A 23,608-nucleotide genomic window follows, 5' to 3' on the forward strand; every position below is an offset into this window, starting at 1 on the left:
GGGAGGTGATGGAGGGAGAAAGGTGCAAAGGGATGGCTGAGGAGGTAAGAAGCAAACAGAAGGTGAAAGGAGGATGTGGCCAGCAACTGGGCCCAGAGGCCGTCACCATACTGGAAGAGAAAAGGGGTCTGGGAGCCATGGAGGTTCTAGAATTCAAAGGAGTCGGGGAGGAACAGATTTGCTCCACTTATTCTTTTTTCCTGCAGTCGATTCCAGAAAACATGTAGTCTCATTTGAGGCACCAGGCCAAGGGGAGCTTTCCACTCACAGCCTCCCCAGCTGTCTACCCTGCATTTGCTCTGGGCTCCTGGGCCTGTGGACCAGATGAATGTAGCAGATCCCAGCGCCTCTGGCATCTCCTGCCAGAGTTGGCCATCGAGTCTCTTCTTCCAGAGACTTACTCACGCTACTGCTTCCCCATTCCCTTTTTAGTTTAACCCTGACCCTTCTTTGATTATTTCTTGTCAACTCTCTCCCTCACTGTCCACTTGGATGCCAAGGGAACATGCAGGACCAGCCCTGCCTGGCCTGGAGTGTGAGGCTGGATGTCAGAAGCACAAAGCACAGGACTGTCATTTTACATGGAAGAACCTTGGGATCAGAGAGGGCAAGGACTAGTACACGATCACACAGCCAGTCAAAGACAGATCCAGAGCTAAAGGCTCCACTGTTCCATTCTGACACACACCCAAGTACACAGCTCATACTTGTGCACAAACACAATTCCTTATCACCCAAATAGCACACTCAGTGTATAAACCAGTTTCCTATCCTTTGTCTGTTTAAACCTTATGAAAATCCTACAAGGCTGATAGTGACAGGACCAAGATCAGCATCTACAGGTTATAGATCAGAAATGGAATTCAGAGAGGTCATATGATTGTCCAAGGTCACAAAGCTGGTAAGTACTGGAGTCGCAACTGGCCCAGACTGCTTGACCCCTAGTTCTATCACTGTTTCTTGAACATAGTAACAAATGTCTCACAGATCTCTGCAGCTGGCTAGTCACAGATGCCCAGTATGTATGTTAGGATTCACAGGAGCATACCCCCTCAGGGAGGGCCTGCTTCAGAGAGTCAGGAACATGGAGGAGGGCCTCCCTACCTAAAATATTTGCTTCATTACTGGCTGGAGGCAGATCCTGTTACTAGAGGACAAAGCCTTCTGTTCTAATCAGAGCACAGACTGGGAGCACAGACTTTGTAGGAGAGAGTAACTAGTGACCCACCACTCACCTTGTGCAGAACTTTCTAGAAGGTGATCTTTGCCAGGGGTATGGGATGGGCACTGGCCTGAGAGTAAGCCCTTCGAGAGGACTTCCTGTGAAGGGTGATAGCACTGGGCACCCCAGTCCGCCCCACCCTGCCCTACACACTCCTTTGTCCTTCCCCCAAACCATTCAGGATACAGGAAAATTAAGGTTACATGTATCCCTCCTCTTTTTCTTGATCCAGTTCTCTCAGGGTCCCTGGGCTCCTCTGCCTCCCCTTCCATTCTTTTCTCACCATCTCCCACAGTCCCTGTGCTCTAATCCTTTCTTCTCTGCTTGCCTCTTCCAAGAACACCCAACTGCTGCCAGAGCTCCCCACTGCTCGCTTTGTATCCCTGCCTACTCCCCGTGCCTAGCTCCCTGAGCTGACAGAAAATACAATAAACTTACTGTAAAGAACATGCTCTTCTTCATTTGTGTGTGTGCGTGTATGTGTGAGAGAGGTGTGTGTGTGTGCGTGTATGTGTGAGAGAGGTGTGTGTGTGTGCGCGCGGGCGCGCTGGTCTCTGAGGACCCAGAATCTTCAGAGCAGGGTTTGCCAGGCTTGCGCCAGGAAGAAGAGGTTTCTCTAGAGAAAAAAATCCTTTGGAGACTAACTGCCCACCTACCCACCCCCAAAGGGCCCTGCACATGTGTGTGTGAGGCTAAGGCTTTGTAGTCACGCGTGTGTGATGCACTGAGGGGGGAGAGTCCGTAGGGGTGTGTGTTTTCCACACCTGTGTAGGGCTGTGGTGGAGAGCAAGGACCATGAGAAACTGTCATGTGCACATGCAAATTGTGTGTGTCTCCAGAAGGAGTGTGAGTTTGTGTTCCAGGAGGTGCGTGTGTGCCCCGACCCCACAAGCAGCCCAGCTGCAGCGCTCCCACCCCTCACTGCCCACAGCCTCCATCCAGCACAGGCCCCTCGGAGCTGCACCCCAGGCACAGCCCTCACACAGATACACACGGTGACACATGCTGTCATGCTTTCTCCTTCTGGAACAGCTAGCTCCTCAGTCCCTGAACACCACCAGCTGCCTCTAGGAGCTTGTGTTCATGTTGAAAACGGGATAGGGTGGGGGTAGGACACCAACCATTTCACCAATGAAGTCGGCTCCCCGCCATGCTCCTCGCCCCCTCCCTCTCGGCGCCTTCCTTGCCCCTCCTCCTGCAAGTCACCACCGTCCACTTCCCCGCCCTACACTCGTCCCCCTTCCCCCAGAGCAGCTCGCCTTCGGTCCTCAACCCGGGGCTCAAGGGCTGGAGGACTCAGGGAGACAGGGCTTGGGGGAGTCCCCAGGGGCAGAGACGGAGTGCGCGGCGGGCAAAGCGGAGAGGCTGGGACCAGGGGGAGGGCGGGAGGCCAGGAGTGGGGGGAGGGGAGGGAAGAGGAGAGCGGGCGAGCGGAGCAGGCGGCCCCGGGAGCCCAGCGCGCGGCGTCGGGAGTACGGTCTCCAAGGTAGTGCTGGGCGCAGCCCGAGGTAAGCCGACCCCTGCCCTGTCCCCAACGGTCTCTTCCCCTCTCCCCTCCACCCCCAGCTGCCGCCTCTCCCCTCCGACCGGCCCCTCCTCCCAGCCACCTGCTGTTTCTGCCCCGGAGAACCCGGTAGGCAGCAGGAGGAAGGAGCCACCTGCTCTTACGCCTTCACCCCGAAGAGCGAGAGACCCCTCTTCACCCTGGAGTCCCCCAGATCCTTTCTCTCACCTTCCTGTAATTTTTCCCTGCCCTTCACCTCCTTCTCTCTGTCCTTCAGATCCTTCCTGTCTTCTTCCCTCTATGATTCCCCTGTCATTCTTCCTGAGCCCACCGGGTGGGCCTAGGTGGGGATGAGTGGAAAAGGGGCCCTGGTTGTCCGGGAGGAAAGTGGGGGAGGCGCTCCTGACCAATTCTTTCCACCTCCCTCTGGCTGGCCATTGCCATGGCAACTAGGGTGTCCTGGGCTCCAGAGAGGAGACAAAGGTTGTGGGTGGACTAGGACCTCTCCAGGAAAGCAAGGGTCTGAGGTTCTTTCACAAGAAATAAACCCTCCCACTGCTGTGTCTCATTTCTCTCCAATTTACCCCAAAGCCATTATGCCCATCCTTCCTGCATCCGCTGTTTATTTAAGGTTGCACCTGATTTCCTCTTAGCCCCCTCTCCAGGGCTTACTGAAGCTCAGCATCATAAAACTCAGGACTATCCTCCCTCCCATCAAAGGGGAACTGAGGCTGGGGCACGGGAGGAAAGACTCAAGGTCTACGGTGGGAGGCAGCCCCTTAGCAAACATTGAGCTTTTCTTCTGCGCCTCCCTATTCCCTGCTGTCTCCCTCCCTCCCTCCAAATCCTCTTCTCCAGGGGTCGCTGGGCTTTTCCTTCTATTTTCAGATACTATCACTTTGCCCCCTCTTTCTTTCTCTTCTGCTCAAACTCTTCTCCTTCCTCCTAGTTCCCCCTCTTTCCATTTCTGGATGCTTCTGATGTCAGCGGTTTCCCCGCCTTCAGGTTCCCTAGTAGTCTCCCCTCGGTCCCAGACTCCTTTATCCCATTTCCCTGATTCCTGGTGAGCTGAAGGGAAATCAGGGGGCATGGGGAAATGGGACTGAGCACCAAGACCACCATGATCCCGGGAGCCTGAAAGGTTGGGGAGGGGGTTGTAATACCATATCCCAGTTTACTGTGAACCTTCAAGAAGAAACAGCTCATACATCTGCCATCAGCAGCTCCCAAGAGGGATTCTGGGGAGTGAAGAAGGGGTTGAGCAGCACTGAGCAGGGGGTATGAGAAGAAGGGATTTGAGAGTGCCAGAGGTAGGGAAAGGGCTGAAAAGGGATGGGAGACAGGTGGGCAGAAAACCTTCTTTCCTGGAGGTCTGGAAAACAAGGCTTTTATCTGTGTGGGGTGTTCCAGCAGCCATCTGATTTAAGGCAGGAGAATGTTCTGAATAAATGACCTCATGACCCCTAATAATCAGTCATTTCTATAGTTTCAAGAGAAGGGGAGCACGAGACACCAGTTGGAGACCAACCTAAGCCCTACCTGTGCCCTCCCCTTTCCACATCTCATCTCTCCTTTGCATCTGTCCAGGTGGCTGAGCCTCACCTCTACACCCCTTGGGGCATCTGGAAGATCCCCAACTGGTCAAGAACCAGAGGAAGAAGAGAACTGCAAGTCCCAGCATGGGGCCCGAGCTCTCCAGCCACCCTCATAGTTGAGAAAGTAGCCAGCGCGCCTCCTCAACGACAGGGATACTTCAGGAAGGGTCTCAGCCAATATGGAGGCTGAGGACCACCTCTGCTGACCCCCAGTCTCTCCCCCTGCCCTCCACACCTGACCTTAGTTGGGTCAGTCATGCAATGCTGAGCACTAGGGTGGGCTTAGGGGCTACTTGCCTCACTACAGGGCAAGGACTGTGGGCATCATGGGGGTGTGTGTGAGTGGGGCTCCTGGGTGAGACCTAGCCCCCACCCCCAGGAGTTTAAAGGGGGTGGGGGGGGCCAAGGATAGAATGGCTCGGGGCGGGGCAGGGGCAGAGGAGGCCTCCCTGCGCTCAAACGCGTTGTCCTGGCTGGCCTGTGGGCTCCTGGCTCTGCTGGCCAATGCCTGGATCATCCTCAGCATCTCTGCCAAGCAGCAGAAACACAAGCCACTAGAGTTGCTGCTCTGCTTCCTGGCCGGCACACACATACTCATGGCAGCTGTGCCCCTTACCACCTTCGCTGTGGTGCAGCTCCGACGCCAGGCTTCCTCCGACTATGACTGGAATGAAAGCATCTGCAAGGTCTTTGTGTCCACTTACTACACACTGGCCCTGGCCACCTGCTTCACAGTCGCCTCACTCTCCTACCATCGCATGTGGATGGTGCGTTGGCCTGTCAACTATCGCCTCAGCAATGCCAAGAAGCAGGCACTGCATGCTGTCATGGGCATCTGGATGGTCAGCTTCATCCTCTCCACTTTGCCCTCCATTGGCTGGCACAACAACGGTGAGCGCTACTATGCCCGAGGCTGCCAGTTCATAGTTTCCAAGATTGGCCTCGGCTTTGGCGTCTGTTTCAGCCTCTTGCTACTTGGGGGCATTGTCATGGGGCTGGTCTGTGTGGCTATTACCTTCTACCAGACGCTGTGGGCCAGGCCCCGGAGGGCTAGGCAGGCCTGGAGAGCAGGGGCTGGGGGTGGGGCTAAGGGGAGTGGGCCAGGGGGCTTGGGTACAAGGCCAGCCTTTGAGGTGCCAGCCATTGTGGTGGAAGATGCCCGAGGGAAGCGGCGGTCCTCGCTGGATGGCTCCGAGTCGGCCAAGACATCCCTGCAGGTCACCAACTTGGTCAGCGCCATCGTCTTTCTCTATGACTCACTCACAGGGGTGCCCATCTTGGTGAGATTGGGGTCCCCCTCCTTTTTTCCCCAAATTAGTCCCCAGCACGATCACCTGACCTCCAACTCCATCATCCATCTTCAGTCCTCTACCCATCCCCACTCCATTTGTGAGCCCCCATCTCTATCATTCACCCTCTGGTTCCTATTACCCCCAGCTCCATCATTTGTCTTCCAGTTCCCACTGCTCAACTCCATCAGCCATCCTTCAGCCAACTACCTAACCTCCAGCTCCATCATCCATCCTGAGGCTCTGTTACTTAGCTACTCCCACCCCTGACCTATTATCCAGCTGCTAAACTCCACTTTCTATTCCCAAATTCCCTCTGAGCACTCCTGGGTGGAAAGCCAGCACCCCAACTTTTTGCATCCTTATGTGGTCCTTGAGAATTGTTTTCTGTCTTCAGGTTTACTATATCACCCCTGCTCCTCACCCAGAGCTTTGCTCTAGTACCCTCCCCTGACCTTCCTTTGAGTCTATCCCTTCCCTTCTATTCATCCTGTCTCCACCTCCAACTTTGCTTCTGTCATGATCAGATGTGATCCGGGCCATTCATTCCTTCCTGCCTTCTTGCCCACCAGCTGGATACCAGATCTGGGGTCAAGTGGGCCCATGGGCTCTGGGCCCTGACCCGGCGCCATTCCCCATCCTCCCACCAGGTGGTGAGCTTCTTTTCCCTTAAGTCGGACTCGGCTCCCCCATGGATGGTGCTGGCTGTGCTGTGGTGCTCCATGGCACAGACGCTGCTGCTACCCTCCTTCATCTGGTCCTGCGAGCGCTACCGCGCCGACGTGCGCACGGTGTGGGAGCAGTGCGTGGCTATCATGTCCGAGGAGGACGGCGACGACGGTCAGAAGAGGGACCGGGCATCGACTCCCTTTTTTTACCCCTTTCTACCAGCCCTTCTCTCTGCTGAGAGGGCAACCCTGGAGTGCCCCCTACTGGACAGAACCTGCACCGTCCCCGGGCTGACTCCAGGCTCCCCTTTCCCTAATCACATGCCACGACGAAAACTCACGGCTTCCTTCTGCACTGAGGCCTCCCTCCAAGGGGCATCGGTTCCCCTCTGGAAGTCTACACTACTCAGCTCTGCCTCCGCCAAGCAGAGTGCCTGAGAAACAGTCTAGAGCCCTAACAACCATAAAGGAAGGACGTAGAACTAAGGGAAAGTTAAGCTTCCTGAAAGGGACCCAGCTATAGGGATAGCCTTTTGGGGAAGGGCGGAAGGGGATGTCATGCCTCTAGTATTCGTATATGCCTGATGCACTAGGGATTCAGCATTGAATGCCACAAACCACTCTTACTTTCCTATTGGAGCTTACAGAGTAGTGGGAACAGAAAGCTTTCTCCGGGAAACCTATAAAGAGGGTGGAAGCTTTTAAATGGGAGTGGGGAGTGGTGAGCATTCCCTGCCTGTAACCACTCTACCCCTTTTCTCTCCTAGATGGGGGCTGTGATGACTATGCAGATGGCCGAGTGTGCAAAGTTCGCTTTGATGCTAATGGAGCCACAGGACCAGGGGACCCCGCCCAGGTGAAGCTGCTGCCTGGGAGGCATATGCTCTTTCCCCCTCTTGAGAGGGTCCACTACCTACAGGTATGAGACTAGGGAATATGCCTCCTATTTTGCGTTTCCCCTCATTACTTTTTTCCAGTCTCTTTTATCCATCCCCCCCTCCCCCAGCCCTGGCTATTTAGGGCACATAAGAGGTAGGAAAAAGAAAGGCACAGCAAGAGAAACTCCTTCAGACCTCTCAGAACCAGGTTTGCCCATCGGAGGATGTTTTGCAGTTTAAGGGGGGTGGAGCCCTCTTGCAGAGCCCCCACTTTGGCCCCTGCCTCTCCCCCCTTTGTGCCTGCAGTAACTCTGGTCTACTTGCTCCTCTCCCCAGGTCCCTTTGTCCCGCCGTCTATCCCATGATGAGACCAACATCTTCTCTACTCCTCGGGCCCCAGGCTCCTTCCTGCACAAGTGGTCATCCTCTGATGACATACGGGTCCTCCCAGCCCAGAGCCGAGCCCTGGGGGGCCCTCCTGAATACCTGGGACAAAGACAAAGGCTGGAGGATGAGGAGGAGGCTGAAGGTGGAGGGCTCGCCAGCCTTCGACAATTCCTGGAGGGTGGGGCTCTGGGGGCTGGGGGGTCAAGGGGTCCTGGCTTTTTCCGGGAGGAGATCACCACCTTCATTGATGAGACACCTCTGCCTTCTCCAACTGCCTCTCCTCGCCGGCCCAGGCCACTGGGCCTCTCACCCCGCCGACTCTCCCTTGGGTCCCCTGATAGCAGAGCCATTGGACTTCCTTTGGGGCTAAGTGCAGGGAGACGCTGCTCCCTGACAGGAGGTGAGGAGAGTTCAAGAGCTTGGAAAGGATCATGGGGACCAGGTAACCCCATTTTCCACCAACTGACCCTGTGAGCCCAAGTGGGCCTGCTGTATGCAGAGGAGGGGGCCTGGGTGTGTAACACCTCCTTCTGGCTCTGAGCCTAGGGTAGCTGCTACCAGACTCCAGGGAGATGGGCACTGGGTCTGGGGCCCGGGAGCCCCCACTGTCTCCTCCAAGTGACCAGATGTCCTATTCACTTTCCAACACCCCTAGTAAAATGTATTAAAGTCTGAAGTGTTACCATGGAAACCTTTGTGTGCAGTGTACTATGGAGGCAAAGGGTATATGGTCAGAGGCTTGGGGGGGGGGGAGTGGCTAATAGAGGACAAAATAAAGCAAGGGCAGTGGACAGAGGCACAGAAATACCTACAGAGAAAGACAAACAAACTTAAACATGCAGATACACACAGAGAAGGGCGTATAAGAGCATCTCGGCCCTGGCCGGTTGGCTCAGCGGTAGAGCGTCGGCCTAGCGTGCGGAGGACCCGGGTTCGATTCCCGGCCAGGGCATACAGGAGAAGCGCCCATTTGCTTCTCCACCCCTCCGCCGCGCCTTCCTCTCTGTCTCTCTCTTCCCCTCCCGCAGCCAAGGCTCCATTGGAGCAAAGATGGCCCGGGCACTGGGGATGGCTCTGTGGCCGCTGCCTCAGGTGCTAGAGTGGCTCTGGTCGCAACATGGCGACACCCAGGATGGGCAGAGCATCGCCCCCTGGTGGGCAGAGCGTTGCCCCCTGGTGGGCGTGCCGGGTGGATCCCGGTGGGGCGCATGCGGGAGTCTGTCTGACTGTCTCTCCCTGTTTCCAGCTTCAGAAAAAATGAAAAGGAAAAAAAAAAAAAAAAAAAAAGAGCATCTCATGCTGGGGGGCATGGGGAATCACTGGTTTGGGGTGTGAAGGATCTTTGTTCAGATATGTAGAGGTTGTTTGAGTGTGACCCTATCCCCCATGCCTCTTTCCCCCAAATCCATGTAAGGGCCCAATTACTGGTCAGGAAAGGGATTGGGCCTGATTTAATAATCACAAGCCTGGAATTTACACTCCTCCATGCTGCATTCTGAGGCTCTTTTCCTGGTCCCAAGAGTGGAGCCGAACACAGCTAAAGCAGTGACTTCCATCCCATGGGCCTCAGGGTCTGACCTCAATGGTCCTAGGAGACTCATCACTCACTCTTCCAAAGCACCAGGCCCGCTCCTTCTTCAGTTCGGCCGGCCCGTCGCGCCCTCCTCTTGTCCCACACTACCCCATTCGTCTTAAAGACCGCTTTCTTCACTTTCTGTCAGGCTCCCTCTGAACTCTCTGTCGCTCGTACTGGCCTCTCCCAAGGTTGGGTTTCGGCTCCATCTTTGGCTCAGCTCATTCATTCCTCTCTCTTCCTTTCCTCCCTCCTCTCTATCTCTCTTTCCTTTCCCCTCCCTCTCCCTGCCCCCGTTCCTCTCTCTCTCCCTCTCTGCTCCCGCATTTCCCTTCGGCAGCCGCCGGAGGCTCGAGCACCATGCTCCAGCTCCTCCGCTTGCTGCCGCTCCTGCTCCTGCTGCCTCCCCCGGGATCCCCCGAGCCCCCCGGCCTGGCCACGCTGTCCCCCGGGGCGCCCCCCCAGGCCCCTGATTTGCTCTACGCCGACGGGCTGCGCGCCTACTCGGCGGGGGCCTGGGCATCGGCGGTGGCACTGCTGCGGGAGGCGCTGCGGAGCCAGGCGGAGCTGGGCCGCGCGCGGCGGGACTGCGGGGCTCACTGCGCTGCCGAGCTCGGGGCTGCGCTCCCTGCCTCCCCGGGGCCTGCCGCCCCGCCGGGCCAAGAGCCCAGGGCCTGGGAGAGGCTGCTGCTCCGTGCCACGCTGCGCCGCGCGGAATGCCTGAGCCAGTGCGCGTTGCGAAGGCTGGGTCCCGGGGGCGCGGCGCGGCTCCGCGTGGGGAGCGCGCTGCGGGATGCCTTCCGCCGCCGAGAGCCTTACAACTACCTGCAGAGGGCCTACTACCAGGTGCGCCAGCCGCCGGGGCCGACGGTGGGGTCCTGCCCCGACCCACGTCGCTGTCCTACTTTTGCTTACCAGGAGAGGGCGGGTTGCCAGAGCCAGGGCTCGGGTGGGGCTGTAGGGGGCGATCAACAGACCTCTCCTTTTGAGTAGATCTTCCAAAATCACAACCGGGACCCACTGAAGTCTCAGAGGGACAGGCTAAGGGAGAGTGCGAGCCAGGTTGGAATGGGATGGGAGTCATGAAGCAGGGTGGAAGCAGATCGAAGATGGAAGGGTCCTGACATCCTAGTCTGCCCCTCTGAGACCTATTTGGGGGTGAGGGCTGCCCCTTCCTAGGGATGAAGCCAAGGAGTTAGGGGCAAAACTCGCAGCTGGACGGGAAGTATGGGAAGGGCGGTGAGCGCGAGACTTTCCTTGGGGCAGGAGGGAGCTTGGGGAAGGTAACAGGAAGAGGGCCAGGCTCGGAAGGCCCGTGAGAAGGATGTTTGGGGGTGCAGTTTGGGGCGGGGCAGTGGACACTGCGCAGCTACTGGGACAGTAGCTGTCTGTTGTCTACGTGGCTGGGGACGGGGGCTGGTCACACACCTCAGCTCAGGGTCCTAGAGACCTACGGGTTTTGCTGGTCACTCAGGTCTCCCCTACTTACCACGTTAGGTAGCCATCACTTCCACCTTGTCTCCCAAACTGAGGGCCCTCTGCCTTCAGTCCCACTGACTTCAAAGTCTTCAGACTCCCATTCCTTAGCCACCAGACTCCTGAGAGTGCCAGCATACTGGTGTCCAGGGACCTGGAGCTTGGGAGGTGGGCAGTTCTGACTGACAAGTCTTCCAGAAGGTGTGTGTCTGGGTGGGAGGCTGGTGAGAGGCAGAGGTCTGACACCCACACCTCAGGGCACTGACTCCCTCTTCCTTCCTGCTTCTCAGCTGAAGAAGTTGGACTTGGCAGCAGCAGCAGCTCACACCTTTTTTGTAGCAAACCCCACACACCTGCAGATGCGGGAGGACATGGCTAAGTACCGACGTATGTCTGGGGTTCGGCCGCAGAGCTTCCGGGACCTGGAGACACCCCCACACTGGGTGAGACCCTCAGCAGGATCCCTATCCTTCCCCAGCCCTCGACCAATAGGATATGTCATACAAGCTTCCCTGGACTGCGGCCCTATGTGTCCTGGGCATCAGGAGATCTGGGTACCGTTCTCAGTAACCCTGGATGGGGAGTCCCTCTCTGGGACTTAGTTTGCTTCCTGAGGATCACTAAAATCCCATGTTCTAACATTCTGATCCTGAGGCCCACCCCTGTCTTCCCAAAATGAAATGGGAACCTGGAGTCCATGCCCCAAATGATACCAACACCCTTTTCCTTCTTTCTATGTCCCAATCTTGTTTGGTACCCCCTGCCCCAGGATCTCAGGTGACTGACCACTCCCCTCTCCAACAGGCAGCCTATGACTCAGGCCTGGAGCTACTGGGGCGCCAGGAGGCAGGACTGGCACTGCCCAGGCTCGAGGAGGCCCTGCAGGAGAGCCTGGCTCAGCTGGAGAGCTGCCGGGCTGGCTGTGAGGGGCCTGAGGAACATCAAAGGGAGGAAGAGGAAGAAACTGGGAGCCAAGGGGGCCTCTATGAGGCTATTGCAGGTAAGAAGATGGGAGGAGGGTGACAGGCTCACAGTTCTAGAAGGAGCATGACAAGCTGAATAGCTTATGTGTGTCCTCCACAGGGCAGTGGATCCGGGTCCTGCAGTGCCGGCAGCGCTGTGTGGGGGACATAGCCACACGGCCTGGGCGCAGCTTTCCTGTCCCTGACTTCCTTCCCAGCCAGCTGAGACGGCTGCATGAGGCCTATGCTCAGGGTCAGTTGGGGAAGGGTGAGCCCTGGGGGTGATGAATTGGAAACAGGGAAAGTGAAGGTTTGTCTTTGATGGCATCCTGAGCCTCATCTCTTCATCCCTCCCGTGTGTCTCTGGATCTGTAGTTGGTCAGGGCTCCATGGGGACCGTCACTTCTGGAGGACTCTAACTTGCTTTCCTTTGGTGCCACTGTGGAAAGCTCAGGAGATGGGCCACAGGGCTCCTTCTGCCCTTGCTGCTTCTCACCTTCCTCTATTCTCTCCTCTCTTCCTCTCCTTTGAACTCTGACCATTCAGCTCAGGTATGTTTGAGTAAGTTTTGAAAAGAAGTGGTGGAGGAGCATGTCTGCGGTGGGTGGGGGTGGAGGACGAGGGTTTGGAGTTGGTTGGCATTGGGAGATCACCTTTTCAGGCTCTGCCTCTGTCTACCTGTCATCGCTGCCTCTGTCCGGGGATCATTGCCATTCTCAGTCTGTGTGCCCCACTCCACCCTATTGTTCTGTCTCCAGTGGGGAATATGTCCCAGGCTGTGGAAAATGTCCTGAGTGTCCTGCTCTTCTATCCGGAGGATGAGGTTGCCAAGGAAGCTCTGAACCAGTACCAGGCCCAGCTGGGAGAGCCGAGACCCAGCCTCGGGCCAAGAGAGGTACATCTCCCCAACCACTTACTCTGTGAGGTAGCCCTAAATCAAACAAATGTACCTGAGCAGTAACCCGGACTCTGTCCCCCTATTCTGGCCCAAGCACTCTAGTCACCAGAGACAACCCCAAGTTCAGCTCTGACTTGTCTCCACACCCTGCTACCCACTTCAAACCCCTTCTGAGTCCAAGTGCCAACCCATGCCTCTTCCCTTAACGTCACCCTTGCCTGCCCCCACCCTATACACACAGAATCCTCCTCCCATTTGAGCCCAGATGTCCTGAAGCTGCTGAGGGAGGAAAGTTGAGTGGAGAGGCATGGTGAAGTGTTTATGGAGCATGCAGGTTGTCCCCTAGAACCGGGGCTGCCCTGCTCTCCTCCAGCTTTAACTTCCTTGTCCCACTTAACTTCTTGTCTCACCCCCTGCTCCCTGCCATTCACCCTGCCCCAGGACGTCCAGCACTTTGTCCTTCGATCCCTGGGGGAGAAGAGACAACTGTACTATGCCATGGAGCACCTGGGGACCAGCTTCAAGGATCCTGTGAGTAACTTCACTTCTCTCCATCTCACTCCCACATATAAAGCTCTTAGACTGCCTGACCAAGTGGTGGTGCAGTGGATACAGCATTAGCTTGGGATGTTGAGACCCAGGTTCAAAACCTCAAGGTCGGCCCTGGCCGGTTGGCTCAGTGGTAGAGCGTCGGCCTGGCATGCAGAAGTCCCGGGTTCGATTCCTGGCCAGGGCACACAGGAGAAGCGCCCATCTGCTTCTCCACCCCTCCCCCTCTCCTTCCTCTCTGTCTCTCTCTTCCCCTCCCACAGCGAGGCTCCATTGGAGCAAAGATGGCCCGGGCGCTGCGGATGGCTCCTTGGCCTCTGCCCCAGGCACTAGAGTGGCTCTGGTCGCAACAGAGCGATGCCCCGGAGGGGCAGAGCATCGCCCCCTGGTGGGCAGAGCTTCACCCCTTGGTGGGCGTGCCGGGTGGATCCCGGTCGGGCGCATGCGGGAATCTGTCTGACTGTCTCTCCCTGTTTCCAGCTTCAGAAAAAAAAACAGGAAAACTCCCCCCCAAAAAAATACAAAACCCCCCCCCCAAAACCTCAAGGTCGCTGGCTTGAGCATGGGCTCATCCAGCTTGAGCGTGGGGTCATTGACTTGAGCGTGGGATAATAAACATGACTCCATGGTCGCTAGCTTCAGCCCAAAGGTCGCTGGTTTGAAGCTCAAGGTCGCTGGCTTGAGCAAGGGGTCACTGGCTCAGCTGGAAGCCCCCCCCACCGCCCCCAGTCAAGGCAGATATGAGAAAGCAATCAATGAACAACTAAAGTGCCACAACAACAAGTTGATGCTTCTCATCTCTCTCCCTTCTTGGCTATCTTTGTCTGTCTGTCTGTCTGTCTCTCTCGTAAAAAAATTAAAAAGCTCTTAGACTAGCACTTGGCAAATAGTGCTATGTAAATTGTTTTTCTTGTTGTTATGACAGGGTTTGGCCCAGGTCCCAGGGCTGTTCCCTCCACCTGGCCCCCTGGACGCAGGAGAACCTTAATGTGGTAGTTCAGAGTCTAATATCAAGGATCAAGGCTGGACTTTGTGGGTGATGGTGCTTTTCTTGTCTGTTCCAGGATCCCTGGACTCCAGCAGCTTTCATCCCTGAGACACTTAGAGAAAAGCTCAGGTAGGAGATGCCAGTGGTGGGAGGGGCTTGCCCTGAGCTGGAAGGTGACAGACGGGGTCCTGGGAGGCTGGGTCTGGGCAAGATGGATCTGGACTGGTCTATGCATCCACTGAGTATGTCTTTCACCCCTGAGAGAGGATCAAGAGCAGCGGCCTTGGGACCATGAACCTCCACAGCCAAAGCCCTTGACAGACTGGAAGGGTAAGTTCCTGGGAGAGCAGGAGTCAGGAGCCTGGAGGGTCTGGGGCCTGTCAGCTAGGGCTACTGCTTGGCCTGCCTACAGGGGACCCTCAATCCCCTCTGCCTGTCCTTTCCCCTACAGATGTCCTCCTCCTGGAGGGAGTAACCCTGACCCAGGATGCAAAACAGCTGAATGGGTCGGAGCGGGCGGTGCTGGATGGCCTGCTCACCCCAGCAGAGTGTGGGGTGCTGTTGCAGCTGGCCAAGGTAAGGAGACCTGTGAGCAGGTGGCACAGCTGGCTAGTAAGGGACTCCAGGCACAGCTGCCTGCTTCCTTGTTCTTGACCTGTCCCCTTTTCTGCCTCCTCTGGTTCTCCAGCGGGAACTGGGCTTGCCACTGCCTCACTGCTGTGGATAAGTTCCTGTTCCTCTCAACTTAGAGGGCATGGGGTGGATGTTCTTGACAAATGAATTTTGTTAGAAGTTGATAGGAAGAACAAAACAAAACAAAGAACATAAAGGCATAAAAAAGTGTGAGTATGCAGGTAAGGATCCCTTGCAGTTTTTTTGTTTGTTTGTTGTTGTTGTTTTTTACAGAGACAGAGAGAGAGTCAGAGAGAGGGATAAATAAACAGGGACAGACAGACAGAAACGGAGAGAGATGAGAAGCATCAATCATTAGTTTTTTGTTTTTGTTTTTTAAAGATTTTATTTATTGATTTTTAGAGAGAAAAGACACAGAGAGAGAAAGTGGGGGAGGAGCAGGAAGCATCAACTCATAGTTGTTTCTGGTATGTGCCTTGACCAGGGAAGCCCGGGGTTTTGAACCAGAGACCTCAGCATTCCAGCTCGGGGCTCTATCCACCACGCCACCACAGATCAGGCATCAATCATTAGTTTTTCGTTGCGCGTTGCAACACCTTAGTTGTTCATTGATTGCTTTCTCATATGTGCCTTGACCATGGACCTTCAGCAGACCGAGTAACCCCTTGCTGGAGCTAGCGACCTTGGGTTCAAGCTGGTGGGCTTTTCGCTCAAACCAGATGAGCCCATGCTCAAGTTGGAAACCTCGGGGTCTCGAACCTGGGTCCTCTGAATCCCAGTCCAACGCTCTATCCACTGCGCCACTTTCTGGTCAGGCTCCCTTGCAGTTTTGTTATTGGCTGGGCTGATGGTTCAGTGGACACACAGACTTCTTTTTCTACCCATTGAATTCCCTCCTAGTTTGGGTTGAGTGATCCATATTCACCAGAGTGAGTCTGCCATTTTTTTCCCCCAAGTTAGAAGTGAGGAGGCAGTCAGACAGACTCCTGCATGCCGGGATCCACCTGGCATGCCCACTAGGGGGCAATGCTCTGCCCATCTGGGGCATTGCTCCATTGCAACCAGAGCCATTCTAGCACCTGAGGTGGAAGCCATGGAGCCGTACTCAGCGCCCAGGCCAACTTTGCTCCAATGGAGCCCTGGCCACGGGAGGGGAAGAGAGAGACAGAGAGGAAGGAGAGGGGGAGGGGTGGAGAAGCAGATGGGCGCCTCTCCTGTGTGCCTTGGCCAGGAATTGAACCCAGGACTTCCACACACTGGGTCAATGCTCTACCGTTGAGCCAACCGGCCAGGGTGAGTCTGCCATTTTATAAAGCATCAATCCTTTTTTTTAAATTGATTTTTAGAAAGATAGAGAAAGGGGAGAGAAGTGGGAAGCATCAACTCATAGTAGTTGCTCCCCGTATGTGCCTTGACCAGACAAGCCCAGGGTTTCAAACTGGCGACCTCAAGTGTTCCAGGTTGACACTTTATCCACTGTGCCACCACAGGTTAGGCTGAAGCATCAATCCTTATTCTAGGCTAGCACACTCTCTTTGAGTGTGTGCTTTGTACTCAAAGCTTCTAGGTTGCAGGGAGGTAGATGAACAGTGACCCTTCATCCAGGAGCTCGCTGTAGAGAGAAGAGATCAGATGTGGAGACACAAAATTAGGGTGGGTGGTAAGTCTGATAAAAGAAATACGTACTGCCTGACCAGGTGGTGATGCAGTGGATAGAGCATTGGACTGGGACACGAAGGACCAAGGTTTGAAACCCTGAGGTCACCGGCTCAGGCACGGGCTCATCTGATTTGAGCAAGGCTCACCAGCTTGAGCCCAAGGTTGCTGGCTTGAGCATAGGTCACTCAGTCTGCTGTAGTCCCCCCAACCCCACAAGGCACATATGAGAAAGCAATCGATGAACACTAAAGTGCCACGACAAAGAATTAATGCTTCTCATCTCTCTTCCTCCCTGTCTGTCTGTCCCTATCTGTCCCTCTCTCTGTCTCTGTCACACACACACACACACACACACACACACACACACACACACACACACACAAAAGAAGTATGTACTCCTTCAAATAGAAGCACTGAAATGCAAAGTCATAGAGCGCTTAGTGTGGGGGGTGGCTTTTTTTTTTTTAATGTGCCTTTACCGCGGGCCTTCAGCAGACCAAGTAACCCCTTGCTTGAGCCAGTGACATTGGGCGCAAGCTGGTGAGCTTTTTTTTTTTTTTTTTGTATTTTTCTGAAGCTGGAAACGGGGAGAGACAGTCAGACAGACTCCCGCATGCGCCCGACCGGGATCCACCCGGCACGCCCACCAGAGGCGACGCTCTGCCCTGGCTCTGTCACTACCAGAGCCACTCTAGCGCCTGGGGCAGAGGCCAAGGAGCCATCCCCAGCGCCCGGGCCATCTTTGCTCCAATGGAGCCTTGGCTACGGGAGGGGAAGAGAGAGACAGAGAGGAAGGAGGGGGGGGGTGGAGAAGCAAATGGGTGCTTCTCCTATGTGCCCTGGCCGGGAATTGAACCCGGGTCCCCTGCACGCCAGGCCGACGCTCTACCGCTGAGCCAACCGGCCAGGGCCTGGTGAGCTTTTTTACTCAAACCAGATGAGCCCTCCCTCAAGCTGGCGACCTCGGAGTCTTGAACCTGGGTCTTCCACATCCCAGTCCGACGCTCTATCCACTGCGCCACCGTCTGGTCAGGCCTTTTTTTTTTTTTTACAGAGACAAAGAGACAGAGAGAAGGATAGACAGGGACAGACAGACAGGAAAGGAGAGATGAGAAGCATCAATCATTAGTTTTTCCTTGCGCATTACGACACCTTAGTTGTTCATTGATTGCTTTCTCATATGTGCCTTGACCGTGGGCCTTCAGCAGACTGAGTAACCCCTTGCTCAAGCCAGCGACCTTGGGTCTAAACGGGTGAGCTTTTTGCTCAAGCCAGATGAGCCTGCGCTTAAGCTGGCAACCTCGGGGTCTTGAACCTGGGTCCTCTGCATCCCAGTCCGACGCTCTATCCACTGTGCCACCACCTGGTCAGGCGGGGGTGGGGGTGGCATTTGAGCTCAGTTGTAAGGATGTGTTAATGAGGCAGAGAAAGGGAGGAGAGTCAGGCTTTGAGGGAGAAGGCCACGGTATTCTGGCAACTGTAGTGGAGCTCAGGGGTTAATAGCATAGGGCAGACCCCACAATGACTACCTGTGTGATGTTGGGCAATGTATTTTAACATCTCTGAACCTAGTGTCCTCATCTATAAAATGGGGCTAAATGCAATGGCTTTGTGATAGTGTTGTTCTGAGGATTAAATGAGTTAGCACATGGTAAAGATCTTAGAAGACTATAGAAAGTGCCCAGTATCTAGCTGTCACTGTTATCATCTGCCTGTATATTATTTGGAAGTGTTATAGGGGAGAGACCCAGAGCTGGAGTCACAAGAGAGATGGTGAAGAGCCCTGTGTACCCTACCAAGGATGGTAGGACAGCTTATTGAAGGATTTAAGGAAGGGGTTGACTTGAGTGTTCCTGTAGAACCTCCAAAGGCAGGGTCTGGAGTCCCCACCATCCTGTAGAACTGGTGGGTCCCTCTAGTGGCAGTGTGGAGAAAAGCAATGGGAGGGGAAAGTAAGGGAGGACCCTGGAGTGATGGAGGAGGGCGCCTGCTTTAGGTTAGGTCCTTATTTCAAGGGAGTGAAGAAAAGGGGACAGATGAGAAATACGTAGTAAATCAAAGACAGAAAAGTTAAGGACTAAATCTGTATGGAAGATGATGGAAGACTGGTCTCCAAGGGTAACTCCCAACATCAGACCTTTCTGTTCCTTGATTACACTAAACTCATTCTGGCCTCAGGACTGCATCACTTGCTACTTCTGCTGCCTGGAACATTTTTCTCTCAGATATTCAAGTGGCTCCTTCATATCATTTGGTTTAAATTCAGATGTCACCTTGTCAACTAGCTGTACTGTAGCCACAAGGTTGTAGCCCTGCGCCTGACCAGGTGGTGGCACAGTGGATAGAGCATCGGACTGGGATGCGGAAGGACCCAGGTTCGAGACCCCGAGGTTGTCAGCTTGAGCGCGGGCTCATCTGGCTTGAGCAAAGAGCTCACCAGCTTGGACCCAAGGTCCCTGGCTCCAGCAGGGGGTTACTCGGTCTGCTGAAGACCCACGGTCAAGGCACATGTGAGAAAGCAATCAATGAACAACTAAGAAGTCGCAACGTGCAACGAGAAACTGATGATTGATGCTTCTCATCTCTCTCCGTTCCTGTCTGTCTGTCCCTGTCTATCTCTGCCTCTGTAAAAAAAAAAAAAAAAAAAAAAAAAAGGTCTTTGTGAGTACTATAAAATATTCTACCAATGCAGTGTCTAAGAAAATTAAAAAAAAAAAAAAAAAAAGGTTGTAGCCCTGCTTATATTTTCTTTCTTTTTTTTTTTAATAGTTTTATTTTATTTTATTTTATTTTTTGTATATTTCTGAAGCTAGAAACGGGGAGAGACAGTCAGACAGACTCCCGCATGCGCCCAACCGGGATCCACCCGGCACGCCCACCAGGGGGTGACACTCTGCCCACCAGGGGGCAATGCTCTGCCCCTCCGGGGCGTCGCTCTGTCGCGACCAGAGCCACTCTAGCGCCTGGGGCAGAGGCCAAGGAGCCATCCCCAGCGCCTGGGCCATCTTTGCTCCAATGGAGCCTCGGCTGCGGGAGGGGGAGAGAGACAGAGAGGAAGGAGAGGGGGAGGGGTGGAGAAGCAGATGGGTGCTTCCCCTGTGTGCCCTGGCCGGGAATCGAACCCGGGACTTCTGCACACCAGGCAGACGCTCTACCAGTGAGCCAACCAGCCAGGACCACCCTGCTTATATTTTCTTTGTAACATTTAACTGAATTGATCTGATTGGTTGGTTTGTTATCTGAAAATATAAACTCCATGAGAACAGGGACCTTTTCATGTTCATAATTGTGTCCCCCGTGCCTAGAACAATGCCTGGCACATAGTAGATGCTCAGTACAAATTTGTTGAATGAATGAATACAAGAATAGAAGGTTAGATGGCTTGCATGACAAAATAGACTCTCAAAGATGAGGTTTAGCCTGACCTGTGGTGGCACAGTGGATAAAGCGTCGACCTGGAAATGCTGAGGTCGCCGGTTCAAAACCCTGGGCTTGCCTGGTCAAGGCACATATGGGAGTTGATGCTTCCAGCTCCTCCCCACCTTCTCTCTCTGTCTCTCTCTCCTCTCTATCTCTTTCTCTCTCCCTTTCTCTCTCCTCTCTAAAATGAATAAATAAAATTTAAAAAAAATTAAAAAAAAAAGATGAGGTTTATATATGGGATAACTAGGTACTGGTACTTTAACTGAGTTTCAAAAAGCAAACAGAAAATAAGTGTCCAAATATGAGGAGATGCCCCCCAGGTGATGACAGTCGTGTAGCTGTTGGGTGATTGGGACTTCGCATCAAGGCTTCTCACATTCTCCAAGAGCGTGTCAGTGGGAAGAGGTCAGAGAGAGATACCTCAGCTGGACTGGCCTATCGAGCTTCCTGCTGGAGTCCTGTCTCCAGATAGACGCCTCTGATCTTTGCTCATCAGGGGTGAATGATCAAGCCGTCCTGCACCCTTTCCCAGCTGTCCCTACCCTCTCAGAGGCCCTTTCCCCACTGCAGGATGCTCGCCAGAGTTCTGGCCCCTCAACCAGTAGGGCTCCAGATCTTTACAAGAGAGTGACAATACAAATGTGAAGATAGTCATTCTCTGGGGAAGGACAGCAGCTCAGGAAAAATAGCCACCAGAGAACTCTGGGAGCTCCTAGCCTCTTCCAGAGAGTGGCAGGGTTGGAAGAAAGGTCTTGTGGTCTGTGGGCACTGAGGTGAGCAGAAGTCCAAGGCTGAAGGACGGTGACTCTAGTCAGCTCCCTTCTATTGTATTTAGGATGCAGCTGAGGCTGGAGCCAGGTCTGGCTACCGAGGCCGCCGCTCCCCTCACACCCCCCACGAACGCTTCGAGGGGCTCACAGTGCTCAAGGCTGCGCAGGTGAGAGAGGAGGTACCCATGTCCTGGTCTGATGCCCAGAACTGGAGAAGAGGATATATAGGAGGCTGGGCGCCAGGGCCTGGGCTTCTCCCATGGAGGGGCTCTCCTGGGACTGAGAGTCCTTCAGTCCTCTGCCCAGGATTGAGGAGGGGTTGTCATGGAGCCAGTGGAAGGAGCATTTGGAGCTGATGGGCAGGCTGGGTCCTGAGATCAAGCCCACCCTCCCATTGCCTCCCTCCTTTCTTGTCCTTCCTGTTGCCTGCAGCTCGCCCGGGCTGGGGCTGTGAGCACTCAGGGTGCTAAGCTGCTTCTGGAGGCGAGCGAGCGTGTGCGGATCCTAACTCAGGCCTACTTCTCCCCGGAACGGCCCCTGCATCTGTCCTTCACCCACCTGGTGTGCCGTACTGCCATCGAAGGTAACTGCTGGGACCCCACTGTTCCTTCCCAGCCTTGGGTCCCTGTGGGGCACTGCATATCCTTAACACCCCCAAACTGTGTGGGTTCATCTTCACTCCTAAAAGATTTTGACTCCTCTGCCCAAGTGGAGGCCTGGCCTCTCTGCTTAGCTGTGACCTCCAAGGTTCAGGGTGGGTGTGGATGGTGGTGGGAGGGAACGGGGGCACAGAGACATTCCCCAGGCCCCTGTACTTTCTAGGGGAGCAAGAGCAGCGCATGGACCTGAGTCACCCGGTGCACGCCGACAACTGCGTCCTGGACCCTGACACCGGAGAGTGCTGGCAGGAACCCCCAGCCTACACTTATCGGGACTACAGGTGGGCAGCCCCTCCAGCGACCAGGCAGGTGGGCCTGGGTCGGGATCTCACTGCCTCCTGTCTTCCTCCTCCAGTGGACTCCTCTACCTCAATGATGACTTCCAGGGCGGGGACCTGTTCTTCACAGAGCCCAATGCCCTTACTGTCAGGGTAAGTGGGGTGGGGGTTGGGACAGGGAGCCCAGCTGTGGGCTCAGGATTCAAAACAGAAGGTTCCCAGAGGCAAATGCAGGGAAATGGCTGGGGCACTTTAACCCTTTCCTTCCCTGGCCTCCCCACCCCTCTTCACCACTTGTCCGTGCTCAGGGGCTCTCCTAGCAGAAGTTGATTATGCCCCCCCGGAGATATCAAAGTGGCCCCTCCAGATCCTGCCCTCAGTGTCTGCCTCACCTCTTTAGGGAGGGTGGGTGAGCACAGGGCCCCAAGTCCCTATTCCATGTAGAAACTGGGAGCTAGAAGGAGGTAGAAGGAGAGGACAGTGAATTCTCCTTGTCTACTGCTCTGTCATACCAACTACCTCCTTCTCTCCTTACCACCATCCGATACCTATAATCCAGGCCCTCCTTGGGGCAGAAGAATGTCCCCAAGTCCTTATCCCCAGTACCCTGAGTCTGGTCCTGTGCTAATTTCCACAGATTACTTCACACCCAATTCAAAGAATTAGACCAGAAAAGTCAGGGAACCCGGGGGGCAGGGAGGGACTAATGGGGGGCCCTTGATGGAGGCCCCTTCTCGTTTGGCTCTTTTAGCCTCAGTCTAGCACTTGTGCTCCCAAGTGCAGCCCGGTTTCCTTCCTATTTGTCCCAAGCTAGTCCATGAATTAAGGAGTGGGAAGTGATGGGCAAGAGAGCTGACCTTTTGGTGCCTCCTGCCCTGTCCTGATCTGGGAGTCGGGGCCAAGTTCTCTGAGGGCCTCTCCCTGGAGCTGAACCTGCCCTCATCCCCCAGGCTCAGGTTCGTCCTCGCTGCGGACGCCTCGTGGCCTTCAGCTCCGGTGGGGAAAATCCCCATGGCGTGTGGGCCGTGACTCGGGGTCGGCGCTGCGCCCTGGCACTGTGGCACACGTGGGCCCCTGAGCACAGGGAGCAGGTGAGAAGGAGCAGGAATAGGAAGGATGTCTCTCCTGCTGTGTGAACATGGGCAGGCTGGTGGGCGAGGGGCAGGGGCTAAGATGACCCAGGGAGGCTCCTTGGGGCAGGGTGGCTGCAGAGGATTCGGCCAGACTCCCCTCCCACCTCCCAGGAGTGGACAGAAGCCAAAGAGCTGCTGCAGGAGCCAGAGCAGGAGGAGAAGGATAACGAGGAGGAGGAAGAAATGCCCAGCAGAGACCCCTCCCCAGAACCTCCCAGCCGCAGGCTTCAGCGGGTCCAGGACAAGGCTGGGAAGCCGCCTCGAGTCCGAGAGGAACTGTGAGGAGCTGAGCCAGCTCCTTGGGGATGTGGCCACTTGACTTGAAAAGAGCTGCCTCGATTCTAGGGCCCACAAGAAGCCCCCATGTGTCAGGAGCAGAACAGCAAGCTCTCTGTCCCTGTACCCCCGCCATCTTGGGGAACACAAGGGCTGTCCAACCCTGGACTCAGAGGACAATGTACAGACTATCCGACAGCTCACCAGGTCTGAGGAGCCGGGCTTGGTCCCAGCTGATGGGCCTCCAGCCCCAGCACAGACAGAGGACATGATGCCTCCCTGGGAAGAAATAGCAGGGGGCAGAGCCTGACTGCTTCAAACGGAGGATGAGCGGGGAGAATAACCCCACTGCCCTCTCCCAGCCTGTCAATAAAGAACATGAAGATCCCTCAGCCAGAGCCTATCAAGTGTATCACAGTTTCTGTGGTGGCTGGAGACGGGAGCGGCTATGGCTGGCTTGGGAGGAGACAGGTGTCTTCGGGCCTCCCAGAGGTGGAGCCACTCAAGCCTGTGATTTGTCAGGGAAATCTCAGCCACCTGCTCCCCTCATGCAAATTTACCCAAACCCCTGACAGCTGCTCCTTGGGCCTCCAACTCTAAGCCCTGTCTTCCCTCTGAGCTTGGCCAAGACTTAGCTTGATCCTTAAGGCTCCTGCTTTCACAGCCCCAGCAGGACTTTGTGAGTCATGGGGGCAAGTAGTGGGCCAAACCCCAGATGGGAGCAGGGGGTGGGGCTGCCCCCCACTTGCAATCCTTTCTGCACCCACAGTAGGGATAGACCTGTCTGT

At 55.2% G+C, this 23,608-nt stretch overlaps 3 protein-coding genes across 7 annotated transcripts in view; all 3 read left to right on the forward strand.

The window, feature by feature from the left end:
• CD4 (CD4 molecule) overlaps positions 1 to 1,669 on the forward strand; it is a 57,712-nt gene extending 56,043 nt beyond the window's left edge. For all 5 annotated transcript variants that reach the window (XM_066358076.1, XM_066358078.1, XM_066358064.1 and 2 more), the window contains one exon: positions 207 to 1,669. Coding sequence is in view for 2 of the 5 variants with exons in the window: in XM_066358078.1 (XP_066214175.1) it covers positions 207 to 237 (31 nt within the window). In the remaining 3 variants the exon portion in view is untranslated. The remainder of the gene's footprint in view (positions 1 to 206) is intronic.
• A 958-nt stretch (positions 1,670 to 2,627) lies between these two features.
• GPR162 (G protein-coupled receptor 162) lies at positions 2,628 to 8,225 on the forward strand. Its single transcript, XM_066358052.1, has 5 exons — positions 2,628 to 2,730; positions 4,314 to 5,601; positions 6,261 to 6,450; positions 7,046 to 7,197; positions 7,493 to 8,225. Exons 2-5 carry the CDS (start codon positions 4,735 to 4,737, stop codon positions 8,015 to 8,017), a joined length of 1,734 nt encoding a protein of 577 aa, XP_066214149.1. The 5' UTR covers positions 2,628 to 2,730; positions 4,314 to 4,734; the 3' UTR covers positions 8,018 to 8,225.
• A 1,215-nt stretch (positions 8,226 to 9,440) lies between these two features.
• P3H3 (prolyl 3-hydroxylase 3) lies at positions 9,441 to 23,212 on the forward strand. Its single transcript, XM_066358082.1, has 15 exons — positions 9,441 to 9,962; positions 10,883 to 11,035; positions 11,397 to 11,592; positions 11,676 to 11,807; positions 12,313 to 12,449; positions 12,894 to 12,983; positions 14,066 to 14,118; positions 14,252 to 14,319; positions 14,441 to 14,565; positions 20,540 to 20,641; positions 20,907 to 21,057; positions 21,297 to 21,414; positions 21,489 to 21,564; positions 22,362 to 22,502; positions 22,656 to 23,212. The coding sequence occupies exons 1-15, from the start codon at positions 9,477 to 9,479 to the stop codon at positions 22,824 to 22,826; spliced, it is 2,199 nt and encodes a 732-aa protein (XP_066214179.1). The 5' UTR covers positions 9,441 to 9,476; the 3' UTR covers positions 22,827 to 23,212.
• The last annotated feature ends 396 nt before the right edge of the window (positions 23,213 to 23,608 follow it).

The sequence above is a fragment of the Saccopteryx leptura genome, chromosome 1 (assembly GCF_036850995.1).
Source record: "Saccopteryx leptura isolate mSacLep1 chromosome 1, mSacLep1_pri_phased_curated, whole genome shotgun sequence".
In the NCBI taxonomy this organism is placed as follows: Eukaryota; Metazoa; Chordata; class Mammalia; order Chiroptera; family Emballonuridae; genus Saccopteryx; species Saccopteryx leptura.

What these genes read in the sequence shown, in the direction of transcription:
- P3H3 (XM_066358082.1), top strand. Translation starts at nt 9,477, where the DNA reads ATGCTCCAGCTCCTCCGCTTGCTGCCGCTCCTGCTCCTGCTGCCTCCC. An exon ending in CCTCTATGAGGCTATTGCAG is followed by an intron (nt 11,593 to 11,675) that starts GTAAGAAGATGG and finishes TGTCCTCCACAG; the next exon opens with GGCAGTGGATCCGGGTCCTG. An exon ending in GTGCCGTACTGCCATCGAAG is followed by an intron (nt 21,058 to 21,296) that starts GTAACTGCTGGG and finishes TGTACTTTCTAG; the next exon opens with GGGAGCAAGAGCAGCGCATG.
- GPR162 (XM_066358052.1), top strand. Translation starts at nt 4,735, where the DNA reads ATGGCTCGGGGCGGGGCAGGGGCAGAGGAGGCCTCCCTGCGCTCAAAC. An exon ending in TCACAGGGGTGCCCATCTTG is followed by an intron (nt 5,602 to 6,260) that starts GTGAGATTGGGG and finishes TCCTCCCACCAG; the next exon opens with GTGGTGAGCTTCTTTTCCCT. An exon ending in AGAGGGTCCACTACCTACAG is followed by an intron (nt 7,198 to 7,492) that starts GTATGAGACTAG and finishes TCCTCTCCCCAG; the next exon opens with GTCCCTTTGTCCCGCCGTCT.